Here is a 19596-nt window from a genome sequence, read left to right on the forward strand (position 1 = left end):
GACGTTACCGTTTCAAACACCACCTGATATGAAGACCTCGGCTGTAAACAATGGTAAGGGACAAGTTGGTGATTTTGAGAAATTGCACAGTAAAGAATTAATAAAATCTCATAAATAAGGTATTTCAGTGATTTTTTAATCATATAAGTCTTTGTTTTCAAATATGTTTACAGTAACGACATATTCTTAAAATGCTAGATGCAATCAAAAATTTTTATTCTTAAAAATTCATCAAGGGGTACCTTACATTGTTTGCTTGCAAACTGAGTACACTTAACATGGGTTAACATTGACTTAAGACTGTTTACATTTTAGTCGAATTAACGAAACATTACTGCAAATCCTCTAAAAAAACAAATTTAATACCTCCCGATTGTTTCAGTTTTTGATAGTCAGATTTTGATTGATAATATTTGCAATAATAAAGAATAACAACCTCAAAAATTAATCTATGATTCAGCACAATGTAAAACTAATATTAGCAAACACCTCAGTACAGCACTCAAACAATGTTAAGAATGTCCCCTAACATTTCTGTAATCGCCCTGTCATGTAAATAACGTAAATAACAATAAGGACCAACAACTTTATATTGCTTACTTGCTTTAATAAATGAAATTATTATCTAGTACTTCTGGAACCATTCTGCGTTCGGGAACATATTCAGGATGTTGATCCGGAATTTCGTTGTATACATCAGCCTCGGATTCGTGAAAATTGCCCCCGAAAAGCATTTTCCTGCACAAACACCGGACGCTGTACTACTACTGCCAGCTGTGTTCGTGGCACTTTACCACCATTTACATGCACATATCGTAACAAAATTGCCGTAAGCGAGAATCTGAAATTAGAGACAGAGCTGCCATTTATCGTTTTACCGTGTGGAGTATCAGCTGGCTAAAAGTTTTATTTTATACCAAGGAGGCCGATTTGGCGAGTTCCCATAGAAGGCTTACAGAATTCCATTTGTTCCAGCGGAAACTTTTTCTGCAGGTGTTCATCTCCTTCTTAACTTTAGATTGTTTCCTGTTTTGTTTAAGGACATACCGGTTGGAGACGTTGTAGCGAATATTTGCGGTGTCCGTTTTCCAATCCAGTGGTCAGATCTGAGAGCCTTTGAGAGCAGCCAGATTGCTACAGAGGAATGATCAGTTAGCAGATTTGAGTGGTGACAATTTTAACCCTGTCTCGTTGGCAAAGCGAGGATAGCGTGCCTTATTTAGAATGGTGGTTCACGTAGAGCAGCGCCGATAATTATTACAGGTCTGGGAACGAGCAGTTCCGCGAACGTCTACGGAGCAGTACTTCTAACTTGTCTCGCGCGCCGCTCGTTGCTATTTGTGTGTAGATTCTGGTCACGCCTTGAGTGGGTCTTCGCCCGACGTTACGGAACCTCCGAGACAGGGACGGGATGGAACGGCTCAGATCTCTCGAAATCCATATAAATTACAAAAATGGATGTACATAGAGTGTGTGTGTGTGTGTGTGTGTGTGTGTGTGTGTGTGTACGTATGTTCCACACCTACTCCTAGACCAGTGGAGCCACTTCAACCAGACTTGCTACACATTATTTACTCTCTTGAAAGAACTGCTGTGCGGGCAAGACCCAAGTTCTATAAAAAGGATGGGCGTGGGTGTGAAAAAAAATCAGTGTAGCCCACGACGCGCGAATACCCAAACTACCGTCCAGTATTTGACAATGAGATTACATGGTGACTTGCAACAAACCCATAACTTCAAACCTTTAAGAAACTTTTTCTCATTAACAGGCTCAACAAAATGATGAAAGGGAGAAGTTTATCGTTTACTACGTTTTCGCTGTTCATGCAGTAAAAGTGCTGCATGAAGAATGATCTTTAAATTCATTACTTCTTTAGTACTAACTCTATTCGTGACACATTTTGCAGACAGTACTGACATATACCACTGAACGTACCAGCAAAATTATATCATTCTACGATTGATAGTTCAGGACATACTAGACAATAAACATTGAGTTGCGTGAAAATGAAACTGCAGGACGATATTCATAGAGATACGGGGAAACTATGTGTACTGATACATGTGAAATTGGTTAAAGATATGTGACATGTGTATGAACCGGCAAAGCCACGAGTAAAAAGTTCATCTTAAACACACGGAATGATTTCAATCAAATTTTGCACACAAACTGACGAAAAAAATCGCAAAACCAAAAAAAATTAATTTAGAGTAATCAAATTACGGTAATATATTTGTCTGTGTAACACATTTAAATGATTACCATTGCATTATTACAGGTTAACGTACGCGCGAGATAAGCCATTGCAAATGTGAATTGCTGGTACATGAATAACAGTGTAAACGCCAGAATGTTGAATGCAGGCATGTAAACGTGTATGCATTGCGTTGTGCAGGTGCCGGACATCAGTTTGTGGGATGGAGTCCCATGCCTGTTGCACTTGGTCGGTCAGCACACGGACGGTTAATGCTATTTGCGGATGACAGTGGAGTTGCCGTCCAATGTTATCCCATATAAGCTCGGCTGTAGACAGATCTTGTGATCGAGCAGGCCAAGGGAACATGTCGACACAATGTAGAGCATGTTGATGCACAACAGTGGAGTGTGGGTGAGCGCTGTCCTGTTGGAAAACACCCCCCGTAATGCTGTTCATGAAGGGCAGCACAACAGGTCCAATCACCAGATTTGCAGTCTGGGTGCGTGGGGTAACCACGAGATTGCTCCTGCTGTCATACCAAATCGCACCCCGGATAGTAGCTCCAAGTGTAGGTCCCATGTGTCTAGAGCAGGCCTTCAACTGACCAACTTGTAACCAACATACAGCCATCACTGGCACCGAGGGAGAACCAGCTTTCATCAGAAAACACAACATACCTCCATCGTACCTTCCAATGAGCAAATGACGGTCGTTCGGGGTCAGTGCAATGCACGTTGCTCGGCTTGTGGCTCGGAGCTGTTTTTGAAGTAACCGATTTGTAACAGCTCGTTGTGTCACTGCTGCAGACGCAGTAAGATGCGCCAGAGCCATATTCCGAACACGTTGGCTTCCCTCTTGGACCGGGTTCGATTCCCGGCGGGGTCAGGGAATTTCACCTGCCTCGAGATGACTGGGTGTTTGTGTTGTCCTCATCATCATCTTTCATGAAAATGGCGAGATTGGGATGAGAAAAAGTTGGGAATTTGTACGGGCGCTGATAACCGCGCAGTTGAGCGCCCCACAAACCAAACATCATCATCATCATCATCATCATCATCATCATCCCTCTTGGTAGTGCCACGTGGCCGTCCGGAGCCCTGTCTTCTTGCGGCCGTACATTGTCGTGGCCACCGCTGCCAGCAATCATGTACAGTGCTTACATTCGTGCCAAGTCTTTCTGCAGTATCGCAGAAGGAACATCCAGCTTCTCATAGCCCTATTAGACGATCTTTCTTCAAAGTCAGTACGGTGTTGATAATGGCGTCTTTGTCGCTTTGAAGGCGTTCTTGACTATCAACTCACCCCGTCCAGTCTCAGAGATAACTAACACTCACGACCGTTGCAGCGTGTATTTAAAACAAACCTGATTCGAGCCCCCATAGCGACGCTACAAGCGCCAGTCTTATACGACTGGCGCGAAATTTGAATAGATATTTTTCAGATGAAGAAACACGCCTACAAATGGCTCTGAGCACTATGGGACTTAACTGCTGAGGTCATCAGTCCCCTAGATCTTAGAACTACTTAAACCTAACTAACCTAAGGACGTCACACACACCCATGCCCGAGGCAGGATTCGAACCTGCGACCGTAGCAGTCGCGCGGTTCGAAACACGCCTATCAACTTTCGTTTAAGTCGCACAATTCTTTCTCGGCATTGCGATTTGTTTTCATCAGTGTATTAGTTACTACCTGGAAAGAAATACTGTGGGGGTAAGAACCAAGGCCTCCTATTGGGCTGTGGGTGATAACGTGGAGAGTGAGGGGGGAAAAAAGGAGATGGACAAAGTGAGGGGGAGGTGGAATTAGAGAGGGGAGGAGCAGGTGGACAGAGGGGGAAGGGAGGGGAAGGAGGGGATGGACTGCCGGTAACAGAAGACCGGAATAAATACATAGACGGGCATCAGCTAGTTTTAACAATAAACCTGCCCGTGTTCCACAACGCCTTTACTGTAGCTCCTGACACACGAGTTTCATGAGCATCTCCGTGGTACACTCGCGACTACTATAAGAATCCATAGAAAAGCGATACAGTTGTACTGCTTTGTGACATCTACGTACAACAGCATCATCCCCCACAGTTTCACGGAGCTCCTAGATCATTTACATATGTCTGGAACAGTGAGGGCCCTGTAAAGCACACTTGGCTTACTTTCACACGTGACGATTTGGTCCAGCACCCCCTATACAGGGGGTGCTGTTTGGTCCCGTTAAGAATGACGTGTTTAGTTCTATCAGCGCGTGTGATTATCTACAGCGTTGTGAATCTTCTGGATGATCAGTGCGGGTTGTTTTTCAAATGACCGCTCTTTACGGAAAACATGTATTTCCTGCAGAGATTTTGGCTAACCAATAAGGTCACAATACGAGAGCATAAAACGTGTCCCTCAACCATATACTGCCTTCGTAACTCGTGGAGGATTTGTCACATGTGTATTTATACCATGTTAATACCTGTGACGAGTGCTTGTGGAGTGGAGTGTTCGTGTTCTTGCGGATGGTGACAGAAAGAAAGAAACGGGGAGAGCGAAAACCGATTCCAGCACTTAGTACACAGCTCTTGCAGACTGATTACTGCAAGAGAAATGTCACATGCTTCATCATTCAGCAGTGTAATGGAACTTAACTTTCTCTCACCGTCAAACCCATCAGGACAAGCAGTAAAAGCGCATCAAGTAGCACATAAAGAGGGGAAATAGCTATCACATAAAATTAACGATGACTTGCTACGTAACACGTGAAACGGAAATATGTAAACAAATTACCTGTATTGGACAACAATTCAGTTACTGCATTTGAGTGCTTAGAAACATACTGGTTTTGAGCACCCCTTTCTAAAAACACAATAAAATACGAGAATACCAGAAATAAAAATTCGAAACGAGGTCGATATGAAACTGGAATAATACTTTCAGTAACGTAATCGCATAAGAATATAAGACGAATGCTGATACTGTGCAGGAAAGTATTTCCTTGTTACACATCCCCGACACCCATTTAGATTTCCTTATCGCTGCTGGAGCGATAACAAACATTGAACTGGACACGTTTCTGAGCGTCATTGATTATTCACAAGGAAATCACGTAAGGACTGACGATAAATATCAGGAATACGTGTAACTTTCCAGTGAAAGAGTTTTGCTGTCGATCGCACAAACGTCCAGTAACACACTGAAAAGATAACTGCGGAAGTGGAAGTCGACAGTGAGGTCGCAGCGTCGTAAATAAGCGACTCAGCTTACGCGCAGTTGTAAAGGTTCAGTCACACAGGGCGAAAACACACACACACACACACACACACACACACACACACACACGTTCGTTCGTCTTGGTAAATCAAGGTTCCCCCCCCTCCGGTCACCAGCTGCTCTGGAATAAGGCCAGGGACGCCTCCTCTCACTAATGTCTGCTCTGGTTCGTAATTGTCTAGCTACTTCCTGTCAGCCACGCATTTTCTAGAAAGCTCCTTACGCGGAATTGCTGTAACCGCAGTCTCACACTTCTGGCGAAGATAGCAAAGGCACCCCAGTCGTTAGCGTAACTTACGTTCTCAGCAGTCCTGCTTCTTACAGACTAAATGTTTGCTTAATTTTCTCCATTGTTTTTCAGTGTTTCGTCCGCGACTGTTTTACTTTCGTAAAATGAAGAACAAACCGCCTTCAGTCACAAGTTGAGTTTATTTACTGCACTATGCATTTCGAGCCCTGGAGGCTCATCTTCAGGTGCTTTTTAGTGATTTACATCAGGTTTTTTAGTTGTTTGCCTGTTGATATTACATTTTTGTGTTACAACATGGTATATTGTACATATAAGTTTAACAGCGTCAATAATATGAAAATAACTTACAGTTTAAGATTGTATGATGCCTGTTAATTTTGCAGTACATACTGGGATATATACATAGTCACACACTTTTTCGCCCATTGTAGTAGCAGAACGTAAACATGCCAAAGATTCTCGTTCATATAGATGTTCTACTTCTAAATATAATCGATTTTCTTGTTTCACAGAAGACAATATGATATAGTATTATTAGTACACTGGTATTATTAAAATAATTATTTGTCACAATGTTGTAGGTTGTCAACTGTTTGTACTATTATAGATTTGATTCCTCAGGAAAAAATAAACTTTTAAAAGTGTAGAAAAAATTGTGGCTGTTAAACTCTGTTTGTTCATTCAACAAGTTTTCGGAATATTTTTCTTCGTGTAGCATTATTTCTAACTGTTCTAGTAGATTAAGTTTTTTACTGTTGGGTTCTGTGTGAAGTACAGTTAGGCTGTTGTGGATGTCGTCAAGTCTGTGTTTATTAGTATACATGTGGTTAGCTATTGTAGATTTTTCAAAATGGTATAGTCAAAAGGCGTCGGTGTGTTCTTTATACCGTGTGTGGAAGGTTCTTCTAGTTTTTCCTACGTAAAATGCAGGGCAACTGTTACATTGTAATTTATATATTCCACTGTGTTGTGTTATTGGCTTGTTTGTGTTCACTGTGTGAGGTAAGTGGTATCCAAGTTTGCTGTTTCTGGAGAAAGATATTTTAATATTTTTTTTTTTTTTTTTTTTTGAATAAGTTAACAACTGCTCCAAAAGTTTGTTTCAATGCCCGGTGAATCCTAGGACTTTCGTCTGTCATTTATCACTTCTTTCGTCTTTGTCAATGAATTTCGAGTTGAATGGGAGTATCTACGTTAAACTGAACGTTTCCCAATAAGGGGTGGGAAGTCAGTCCAAAGGTCGGAGGAGAGCAACAGCATACCATCTACAATGGGACCATGTTAGTAAGGCGCTGAGGAGTTCAAACTAGCCTTTGGGTTGATGATCCTATTTTTTAGTATATTTGGGTCATCGATGCTTTGGAATGTTCGGTACCAAGGAACGAAATGGGAGCATTCTAACATGCCATGTGTCAAGAACGCATGAAACACCAATTTAAGTCTCTGATGCGACATATAGTATTTATTTTTGCAACTCTTGATGTGCGAATAAGTATTGATTTTGTACTGATAACGTAACTGTACTGAACTGCAACATTAATCGTTTGTTCGTTCCATTGTCTGTTATATATGTTACAAATGTGGGCCTATACTTCTATACCAACTGCTGTGGAATAAGGCTAGGGACGCCTCCTCTCAATAATGTCTGCTATGGTTTGTAATTGTCTCGCTACTTCCTGTCAACCACGCATTTTCTAGAAAGCTCCTTACTCGGAATTGCTGTAACCGCAGTCCCACACTTCTGGCGAAGATAACAGAGATTGATACCCCAGTCGTTAGCGTCCGCTGCTAACCGACCGCTTTCCACGAAGTGGGGCCGGGCTGTTCCTCAGCTAAGTAACGTAGCTTGACGTGGTACCACGGAACCTAAGCTTTTCATGTTTGATCGTGCCTTATTCTGGCATGTATTAGTTTATTTTGTGCTTCTGGAGAAGCTGAAACCTGGGAAAAGACCAGTAACATTTCGCAACTGAGGCGGATTTTTGACATTTAATTTGTCACAGTTGCTAACAGCGCAGCAACATGTTAAAAGTTCTTAAATATTCTTCTCCTTTGTCACATTCGTCAATATAAATCTATGTTCTCCCTCTTTATTAGTCAGTTTATGGAGGGAAGTTTCTAGGTGGATCCGGAACCGCGCGACCGCTGCGGTCGCAGGTTCTAATCCTTCCTCGGGCATGGATGTTTGTGATGTCCTTAGGTTAGTTAGGTTTAAGTAGTTCTAAGTTCTAGGGGACTGATGACCACAGATGTTAAGTCCCATAGTGCTCAGAGCCATTTTTTTCTTGGTGAAACAGAAGCAACCGCTATTTGTTCCTTTCATTATATTAGTTCATGCCTGAGCAATACAATGACGTTCGCATCATTGGAAAAGAAGCTTCATAAAATAGCTTTATGCAGCAGATGTGTTTACGTCACCATCAGCCGTATAACAGCAGATGAACTCTGGATAGCAACAGCACTGGAACTGCCAATAAATGGGCAAAAAAGAACAACGATGAAACAGAAATTTATCATTTCCCCTTTACTTGGGTCTCAGAAGTAGAGCATATACGAAACAACAAGCTTTTATCATATCTATAACTGTCCTAAGCTTGTAACCGCACCGGTGATCTAAGGGGAAAGAAACGAGATATACGCTGCAAAATTGTGCACTTGTTAAATATGATGAACTGGGTGTGGTCTCCTTCAAAGTAGGACCACTTTGAGCCCACACACATTTGCATTCATTCCCCTTCTGAACATATTTTTGAATACGGATTCCGTGTAGCTGCACAGCAACTATTAGTATGGAGTAGAGCGCGAAAGCACGTCTGACGAATCATAGTAGGCACATGGTCACGTAATTATGAATTAACAGAAACGTTGAAGCATTCGAAAGGCCCTGAACATCTGGTTGTTGTTATTGAAACTTTCCGAGCATAATATCCGAGCAATGCACTAAAACTGAAAGTAAAGACTGCAGGAATGGACTACTGTTGTGTTAATACCACCAAGCACCTGTCGCTGTAAGAACAAAAGACTAACCTTAATGAGATAAAATGGATTTATTTTTGGCCCTACTTTACACGACCCGGATGCAGAGTCATCAGTTATTTTTGTGAACAGATCTATATGCCGATTTACAGCATATCAGTAGGTGATTACGATAAATATTTCATATGAGTGTATATAGCTATGTTGAAGTTAACAGCCTTTGTGCAAACAAGTAAACAGTCGAAAAGCTTGATACAAAGGCTCAGCCTGGCATGATTCGGCCGTCTTGCCTCTCTGTTTCAGCAAAGTTCTCAGATATTTTGGTGAAAAGTTTCAACACCAACATTAACAAGCGTTGTATCACTATAAACATGTTTTCAAGAACTTTCGAATACTATTAGAAATAAGGTCATTATTCCATTTAGAGAAACATACTTGCTTCAATTCGAGACTTATGTTAAAAAGTATTATCCATACTGTACTTCGTCATTTGCCGAAATCCTCCCTGTAACATCTTAAACCGTTCACGAAATAAATTTATTTCGTGTTTAAGGTTACTCGCCCTGAATATGCTTCAGTGTGAAGTTTACACGATTTTAAGGTATTGAATTTTAGTAAATAACTGTCATTTCAACAAGGGTGTTCTAGGAGTAATAAATAAATGTTCATTAAGGTGGATACGAATGGGCGAACCTTCACGTAAAAACTTCAAACTTTATGATTGTTGTAACTATCTCCTTATAAAATGGACAGAGACGGTACGGATTACAAACGGAACACCTCATATGCGTTGACCAGTACAGTCGGCTCCTCAAAAGCGAAACAGAATGATGAAGGGGAGACGGGTTGTGTTGGAGACTGCACAGGTACACAAGGTGACAAACTTGAGTTCCCGCGCGCGTCTGCAGCTGATTGGGTGAAACGAGAGGGCACCGGTAAGTGAAAGCCCGGCGGATAATCCGCCTGCGGCTTCCCATCGCCACACGCGCCGTTTTCTTGCCGGCTGTTCCCGACGCTTTCGCCGTTTATTGCCCCATCATGAGCCACTTCGCTACCACTTAATCACAATGATTTACTACTGTGGAACCTGGGAACGAGATTGGCCATCAAAATAGGACCTTAGTTTGTCACCAGCGTCGCTGGTAAACTGAAGGGATTCCTCCGTGGACGTCGCAATTGCAAATTTTGAGTTCCTAATGTTGCAGTGCCGTACTAGACGAAAGATGACATACATAGGCTGATATGAACAATTTGTTAACCACACGTCACGTGGCTGTTATACGTAGTGCACACAGTAAGTGCACTACAGAGAAACATTTCTTGTGCTGTCCAGCTCGTGGAGATAATTTACTGTAACTGAATTTATTATTTACAAATATGGCACTTCTTTCAGGGCATGAAACCAATACGACAGGCGACTCTACGATTAAAATAACTTTGTGATCGACGCTTCATCGTGTTCATTGGTAAGGTGTCAGCCGCTAGCAAACCTTGGTTCTTTCTCGAGGGCAACGTGTTCGCGAAGTTGCCTGGATTGTTGGTTCATGGCTTCACGTCGGCAACACTGCCTCCTGCTACTAAAACTGTCTATCACAACGTTATTTCATTCTATGTATAATTAAGTATTCACAATTCTTTATTTTACCATATCAGCCATGCATTTCAGACCACAGCCAGTTACTATTTACATAATCAATTAATTTCTTACGCTGAAGCGCTTATGAAAAATAACGACTTTCAATCGAAAAATTATGATTTATGCACAGTTTTTCCCAGGGAGTATCCTTATATCTGACCGATCATCTCAGGGTTTTTAATCTATCCAATCGAATTATTTGTTAGCAACTTTTGTTGATCTTGACTTCCTCTCTTTTCTCATACTAAAACCACGCAGCTCTCATAGAACATCTTTCGTAACGCATTCTACAGTAATGCTTGATATACCAGTATCTTTCCCAGACTATGTGTTCTATTGCGGTGTGAAACTAGGCCACTGGTAAAAGCTTTGTACTGTCTGTTGCGCAAAATTACACTGACTTACAGACCAACAACAAGGGGAAGTCTCATCTAAATCTACTTGGATAGTCTGAAAATCACACTTAAGTACATGGCAGAGGATTCACCGTCACAATAATTCTCTATTATTCCAATCTCGAACAGCTCGCGGAAAAAAAACGAACACTTATATCTTTCCGTGCGAGCTCTGATTTCCCTTATTTTATTATGATTTTTCTCCCTTCGTAGGTCGGCGTCAACAAAACACTTTCGCATTCGGAGGAGAAAGTAGACGACTGAAATTTTTTGATAAGATTCCGCAGCAAAAGCCTTTGTTTTAATGGTGTCCACCCCAAATCCTGTATTATGTCAATGACATTCACTCTCCTATTTCGCGATAATACAAAACGTGCTGCTCTTCTTTGAACTTCCTCGATGTTCTCCGTTAATCCCATCCGGTAAGGATCCCAGATCGCACAGCAGTACTCTAAAAGAAGACTGACTAGCGTAGTCTCTTTGGTAGATCTGTTACATTTTCTAAGTGATCTGCTAATAAAATGTGGTCTTTGATTTCCCTTTCCCACAACATTCTCTATGTGTTCTTTCCAATTTAAGTAGTTCGCAACTGTAATATCTAGGTATTTAGTTGAAATTACGGCTTTTAGATTTGACAAATTTATCGTGTACCCGAAGTTTAACGGATTCCTTTTAGCACCCATATGGAACACCTCACACTTTTCATTATTTAGGGTCAAATACCAATTTCGCACCATAAAGATATATTTTCTAAACCGTTTTACAATTTCTTTTGATCCTCTGATGACTTTACTAGACGATAAACGACAGCATCATCTGCAAAGAACCTAAGACCGCTGCTCAAATTGTCTCCTAAATCAAGGATATCAGAGCACACTCCGCTGCAGAGTGAAAATCTTATTGTGTCTCCTAAATCGTTTATATAGATAAAGTATAGCAGAGGGCCTATAACACTACCTTGAGCAAAGGCAGAAATCACTTCTGTTTTACTCGATGTCTTATGTCAGCTACTACGAACGGGATTCTCTCTGACAGGAAATCATGAATCCAGCCACCTAACTGAGACGGTATTCTGTAAACACGCAATTTCACTATAAGCCGCTTGTATGGTACACTGTCAAAAGCCTTCTGGAAATCTAGAAATACGGAATCAATTTAAAATTCTTTGTCAATAGCTCTCAACACTTCGTGTGAGTAAAGAGCTAGTAGTGCCATAGAATAACGAGGTTTTCTAAATACCTGTTGACTGTGTGTCAATAGACCGCTTTCTTTGGGGTAATTCATAATGTTCGAACACAATATATGTTCCAAAATCCTGCTGCATATCGACGTTAACGATATGGGCCTGTAATTTAGTGGATTACTCCTACTACCTTTCTTGAATACTGGTGTGACTTGTGCAACATTCCAGTCTTTGGGTACGGATCTTTCGTCGAGCGAATGGTTGTATATGATTTTTAATGAAAGGTATAAAAAGTTGCCTTCTGAAAGGAACCTAATTGGTATACAGTTTGGACCAGAAGCCTTGCCTTTATTAAGTGATTTAAGTTGTGTCACTATTCCGGGGATATTTACTTCTACGTTACTCATGTTGGCAGCTGTTCTTGATTCGAATTCTGGAATATTTACTTCGTCTTCTTTGGTGGAGGAATTTCGAAAGGCTGTGTTCAGTAACTCTGCTTTGGCAGCAATATCCTTGATAGTATTTCCATTGCTATCGCGGAGGGGAGGCATTGATTGTCTCTTGCCGCAAGCATACATAACGTACGACCAGTTCATTACCAATAAATATTGATTATGCAAGTAATAAGGGAATTTCGCAGTCTTTTGTGGCTGTATAAAGTCTCATTTGAACCAAACTCGTTCCGTTTTAATGAAAGCATCATCAGCTGTCAATATTTTGGCTCCTACGTTATTTTCATGTGTTCTCATATACACAGCCATTTGATTTTTGACACACTGCACTGCAATAACACACAATAATTTCTAGTTTGCTCCTTTTTATGTATCCATCTTTACCTCGTGGTTAGGTGTGCTGTACTAGTACCTAAGTACGATGTACATCAAGACGAGAACTTATTGCTTTGTACTGCAGTGCACTGTGTCAAAAATCAAACGCTTGTTTATAGGAAATGTGCGTATGGCACTTTCGGTCGGGAATCCCAGCCAAGGGAGTTCGGCCTACTGCTGCGTCTTGTGACCTGACGGAACTTTGGCGACTTGCCCGTCGATGATGATGATGATGATGATGAAATGATGATGAGGACAAACCACACACACAGTCCTGCGCCGACAAAATCCCCCGTCTGGTCAGGAATCGAATCCGGGGCCCCGTTATCGACAGTCAGTAGTTCTAACCTCAAGACCTCGAGCTGCTGACTGTGTTTAGAACAACAACAGAAAATAATGTAGCAGCCAAAAAAATTGATCACTAATAATATTTTAAGTATATTGGAAAATCTTCTTCTGTCTAAATAGGACTTTATACAACCGTAAAAGACAACGTAACTCCCACATTACATTCAAAATTGGGGCTGAGGAAGTGCGGCTTCAAAACCGAAAGGCAACTTTTTATACTTCTCATTATTTGACTTTCTGTTTTTGTAATGACGCTATATTTCTCGAAGGAATAATGTTTAATTAGGGCGTTATATTATGAAGTATAATATATCTTTTGGGTCAAAATTATACAAATCATAGAGAATTGTAAACTTAGTACTATAAAAAAGGAACTAACTGCCGAAAATTAATCTTTAGCTTTTTACTGATATAGCAATTTACCGTCTTGTAAGGTCATCCGAAGACCAGTATCAGTTGCAAAGCGATTTAGAAAAAATTGCTGTATGGTGTGGCAGGTGGCAGTTGACGCTAAATAACGAAAAGTGTGAGGTTATCCACATGAGTTCCAAAAGAAATCCGTTGGAATTCGATTACTCGATAAATAGTACAATTCTCAAGGCTGTCAATTAAACTAAGTACCTGGGTGTTAAAATTACGAACAACTTCAGTTGGAAAGACCACATAGATAATATTGTGGGGAAGGCGAGCCAAAGGTTGCGTTTCATTGGCAGGACACTTAGAAGATGCAACAAGTCCACTAAAGAGACAGCTTACACTACACTCGTTCGTCCTCTGTTAGAATATTGCTGCGCGGTGTGGGATCCTTACCAGGTGGGATTGACGGAGGACATCGAAAGGGTGCAAAAAAGGGCAGCTCGTTTTGTATTATCACGTAGTAGGGGAGAGAGTGTGGCAGATATGATGCGCGAATTGGGATGGAAGTCATTACAGCAAAGACGTTTTTCGTCGCGGCGAGATCTATTTACGAAATTTCAGTCACCAACTTTTTCTTCCGAATGCGAAAATATTTTGTTGAGCCCAACCTACATAGGTAGGAATGATCATCAAAATAAGAGAAATCAGAGCTCGAACAGAAAGGTTTAGGTGTTCGTTTTTCCCGCGCGCTGTTCGGGAGTGGAATGGTAGAGAGATAGTATGATTGTGGTTCGACGAACCCTCTGCCAAGCACTGAAATGTGAATTGCAGAGTAGTGATGTAGATGTAGATGTAGGAAATAAACTCATAGGAACTATTCAAAATGGCGACCGCCAACTTTCTGGGTGCTTGTTGTTGGATGTTCTCCCACACGGCCGAATATCGTCTCCTCAAATGCATGCGCAAACACGTCTTTGTCGACAACTTGGGCGCTCTCACTGGGTTTCCATTCATTAAATTTCTTCCAGTTATGTTCACGCCCGTTGCTTTCTATCCACTGCATCCTGATGCACCATACATTTAACGATTGTCTGCAAGTTCCTGTAAGGGATGATGACGACGATGATGTTTGGTTTGTGGGGCGCTCGACTGCGGGTTTCATCAGTGCCCGTACAAAGTCACAATTTTTTCACAGCCCGAATTTTGTACACAGTCCAGTCTAACCACTGTCACGAATGATGATGAAATGATGAGGACAACACAAACACCCAGTCCCCGGGCAGAGAAAATCGCCAACCCGGCCGGGAATCGAACCCGGGACCCCGTGATCCAGAGGCAGCAACGCTAGCCACTAGACCACGAGTTGCGGACTGTAAGGGATGAGGCTGCATCTTCACCGATCAGTCGTGACTTGTAAATAGTGGGGTACCTCCACCGTGGACACATCACAGACGTTTAAGTAAATGCTTGGAATAACAGAAGTAATGCGGGCACGTATGTAATGACAAGTGTCAATCCTTACAGTTCGCATACGCAGTTATAAACGTCGAAAGTAAGGAAATCTGGAAATTTGTGGTAAGGTCTTATGGAACCAAACTACTTAGGTCATCGGTCCCTAAGTCTGCACTCTACTTAACCTAACTTAAACTAACAAACGCTATGGACAACACACACACCCATGCCCGAGGGAGGACTCGAACCTCCGACGGGGGCGAGCCTCACTGACCGTGGCTAGGCGCCTAAGACCGCGCGGCTACCAGGTGCGGCCTCGAAAGTAAGGGTGTCCTATAGTTCACGCATCTGACAACACGAGGAGTTGTAAATTCATTTAGTCCATGATACTGTTATAATTTTCCTATCCACTGTATCAGGGACATAAACTAGAGTCTTTAACAGATCTTCAGTATTGTTTATGAAGATTTGTAAAATTGACTTCTGCTTCTAACCAAACAAAACTCGAATACCAACTAACTATCCAATATGACACTGCAAAATTGTATCGTTTCTTTTTTCTTTTTTACAGATATTCAGATATTCGACATGGTTTACAAGATAAAAATCAGTTGCAACCATAACGTAAGTAGAGCTTATAAATTAATAATTTTTAAGACACGTCTGAAATTCTGAGTTCCAGCAGTATAGTGGCTGAAAAGCTGTTAATGTTCTTGAGACGTAGGCTTCCTGGTGAACTCGAAGCCTCCTCCCACATACTAAAATTTAATGTCCTTAACTGTTTTCCGAACTGCCCTGAAAGGTAAAGAATACTGAAAGATATTCAGGAGATAACGTTTTTATGCGACAGTTCTGTGTACTCTCAAACCGTGCGAAATTACAAGATTACACTTATTCGACAGGATTCAGTCACAAAGACAGAAAACATTTTTTTATCTTCTCTACATAGAATTTAGACTTTTGGTTTTTACTTCAGCGTCATTAAATTCCTATCTGTGCCCACTGAGTGCAGCGTATAGAAACCATTTCTTCTCGTATCAGAAGTACTCTAACAATGGTGTGCCCGTTTTGTTTTAGTAAGACAGTACATTGGAAATTTTATTAAGTCATTTACGGAAACAAAGTGTATTTGGTTCTGCAGTCGAAAGTTACGCCACGTATTGAAAAACTGCTCTTTGACGATGACTGAACTGCTGGAGCAGCAGTCTACGTCCGGGGACGAAGTGCTTTCATGCTGCATGATGAAACCTGCAAAACGAAATATCTTCTCCAGTGCATCTGCAGCATGATAATTAATGTACTTGTAACCAACTAAAAAAAGTGGTATTAATGCTCAATGTAATTGCTGTTGTAGCAGAAAAGCGGGGTGTTGTCACTCAGTGGAAGAAATTTTACCGAATGTGTAATGTGGTACTTCAGTAGTGGACTATTCGTGTACGATTTAGCATTCTGGACTGTTAACGACAGTAGTTAGTAACACTTCAATAATTATCAGTCACGTAAAATGTCTATTTCATCCAGTGGATATTGGGAGGCGTAGGTGGGATGAAACACATCATTTTACAAAGAACTGATGTAGTATGTCTTTGGGCATTGGTTCCCATTCAAGTCATTATCTACACCCTCTACTCATTGTACGAGTCTGTATTAGGAATTTAGAAAAACTTTGCCGTTCCGAAGCCAGCAACGTTAACAGCATACTGAATAGTCTCTATTGTAGGTCGTGTTTTATGCTGTCAGTATCTACACTGCCACATGGCTGGACTCACGCCGCGACCCAGGACGCTTCACTTTGGTTGCGCACACTAGCTTGCAACTCCTTGAATAAACTCTGATCAGATTAAAACCACTTAACAGACGGCTTTCTTCCTGATACCACTGCAGACGAGAGCAGTGTCTGCTTGTGTATTATGTGGCAGGGAACAACGTCTACGAAACCATTGGAACTTCGAAATCCCTGCAGATTTTATTTTCTCATTTGCAAAACAGTCAAAATCCTGAACACTGTGGATACCAACAGCATTGTCGTTGTATTTCAACAAATATCTTTATTCCTTCGAACAGTGCCTAGAAATCAACTGAAATTTTTGGTACCCTACTCCTCGGTGCATCAGAGAGAACCTTAGTAGGTAGGTTACAAATAACTGACAAATCATAGTATTATTCATGAGTTAACGACGGGTCTCTCTTGTGCTGTGTTTTATATACCATTTATGCCACTGGGAAATTCCTTAACACATGCTTCGACGGTTACCTAACTGCGATCATCTATCTCGAGCGAATATCACGCTGTGAATTAAACTGAAAATGGGAGAAGACCGCATTTGATAAAAGACGCACAATAATGATCATACGTCACGACGTCGCCACATTGTTGGAGTGGTAGCTGTACTCTCGTACTGGAAATTCCACTTATTTTTCATGAATGATTGATTTCATACATATAATTGCATTCACTTTACTAAACTTTGGCTAGCTCTCAAATGTGGAGGAGTGTATGAACTTCTAAGCCAAATGTTGCGAATCGTTTCCATGGCTGTCCGTGGTAATTCCCTTCTAAGCGTACTTTGTCATCTGTGTCATGTGAATGACTGTGAAGAGCGCTTGTGCAGTGTAGAGTTGTTTTCCATTTGCGTTGTTATACACGAGTACGGAATGAAAGAAAGGTAGAGGGTGTAACCTGATTGCGACATATAGCCTACTTCTCTTTATCATCTCCGAGGTTTTCGTCGAACTTAACGTCTTTGTCCGGCGAATGGATCACATGTCACATTGTATCATGCCCTTAATTGACGGTGAAATGCAGAGAGATTTGATATTCAGAAAGGAAGGAACGAAGATTAGAATTTGACGTCTAGTCCACTACGAGGTTATAAAAGACGAATCACAAACTCGAGAGGGGAAGAAAATAGGCCGCGTTCTTTTCACAGGAACATTCCTGTCATTTATCTTAAAAGAATTAAGGAAATCGAAGAAAAATTAAAAGTAGATGGTCGGACAGTCACACAGTCTGTCTCTGAAGAATTGTACGCCACTATCTCTTCTCCCCTGTCAGGAAACGTAAGACTCACTCTGAAGAAAGGACACTACGATAAGCCGAGTCATAGTTTCTGCGCGTCGAGGCAGTTGCCCCGACAGTGAAAACAACCAATTAGAACGGCGCCTAAAGACAGTAAAGAAAAATAATACGTTGTACGACGTTGACAAGGAGCGAGCATAAACATAAGGGAAGGCAGTAACAAAAGGTACTAATTTTACTACTCGCGTTGTGAAGTCAAGCGCAGTGAGTAAAGCTCACGGAGCAAAGACATAGGTTTTAGTGTGCTGGGATATCGCCAACTATAGTACTTTAGTTCTTAGAATAATCTTTCACAAATAACTCTCATTACGGAGATGAGTGTTATTACTTTCTCCCCAGTGCAGTTGCTGTTTTTCGAGTGATAAACAGCAATTGGTATCTGCATCTGCAATCCGCAAGCTACCTCACTGTGTGTGGCGTAGAGTTGTTCTTGCACCACTCTCTCCCCTCGCCTGCACCCTCCCCCCCGCCGGCCCTGACGCTTCTCACAGCACCAGCGTTTTTCCCTGTTCCATTCACGAGTGGTGCGAGGGTAGAACGATTTTCGGTAGAGCTCTGAATTAGTTCTACACTACTGGCCATTAAAATTGCTACACCAAGAAGAAATGCAGATGATAAACGGGTATTCATTGGACAAATATATTATACTAGAACTGACATGTGATTACATTTTCACGCAATTTAGGTGCATAGATCCTGAGAAATCAGTAACCATAACAACCACCTCTGGCCGTGATAACGGCCTTGATACGACTGGGCATTGAGTCAAACAGAGCTTGGATGACTTGTACAGGTACAACTGCTCATACAGCTTCAACACGATAGCACAGTTCATCAAGAGTAGTGACTGGCGTATTGTGACGTGCCAGTTGCTCGGCCACCATTGACCAGACGTTTTCAATTGGTGAGACATCTGGAGAATGTGCTGGCCAGGGCAGCAGTCGAGCATTTTCTGTATCCAGAAAGGCCCGTACAGGACCTGCAACATGCGGTCGTGCATTATCCTGCTGAAATGTAGGGTTTCGCAGGGATCGAATGAAGGGTAGAGCCACGGGCCGTAACACATCTGAAATGTAACGTCCACTGTTCAAAGTGCCGTCAATGCGAACAAGAGGTTACCGAGACGTGTAACGAATACCATCATGCCGGGTGATACGCCAGTACGGCGATGACGAATACACGCTTCCAATGTGCGTTCACCGCGATGTCGCCAAACACGGATGCGACCATCATGATGCTGTAAACAGAACCTGGATTCATCCGAAAAAATGATGTTTTGCCATTCGTGCACCCAGGTTCGTCGTTGAGTACACTATCGCAGGCGCTCCTGTCTGTGATGCAGCGTCAAGGGTAACCGCAGTCATTGTCTCCGAGCTGATAGTCCATGCTGCTGCAAACGTCGTCGAACTGTTCGTGCACATGGTTTTTGTCTTGCAAACGTCCCCATCTGTTGACTCAGGGATCGAGACGTGGCTGAACGATCCGTTACAGCCATGCGGATTAAATGCCTGTCATCTAGGCTGCTAGTGATACGAGGCCGTTGGGATCCAGCACGGCGTTCCGTATTACCCTCCTGAACCCACCGATTCCATATTTTGCTAACAGTCATTGGATCCCGACCAACGCGAGCAGCAATGTAGCGACACG

At 41.9% G+C, this 19596-nt stretch overlaps 1 protein-coding gene across 1 annotated transcript in view; it reads left to right on the forward strand.

The window, feature by feature from the left end:
* The window catches only part of LOC126249590 (facilitated trehalose transporter Tret1-like), a 288234-nt gene that overhangs the window by 113216 nt on the left and 155422 nt on the right, over positions 1-19596 (forward strand). Inside the window, exon 2 of the mRNA XM_049951254.1 lies at positions 15442-15494. Within this exon, the coding sequence (XP_049807211.1) occupies positions 15459-15494 (36 nt within the window). The 5' untranslated portion in view covers positions 15442-15458. The remainder of the gene's footprint in view (positions 1-15441; positions 15495-19596) is intronic.

This window comes from Schistocerca nitens, chromosome 3, assembly GCF_023898315.1.
Source record: "Schistocerca nitens isolate TAMUIC-IGC-003100 chromosome 3, iqSchNite1.1, whole genome shotgun sequence".
Lineage (NCBI taxonomy): Eukaryota > Metazoa > Arthropoda > Insecta > Orthoptera > Acrididae > Schistocerca > Schistocerca nitens.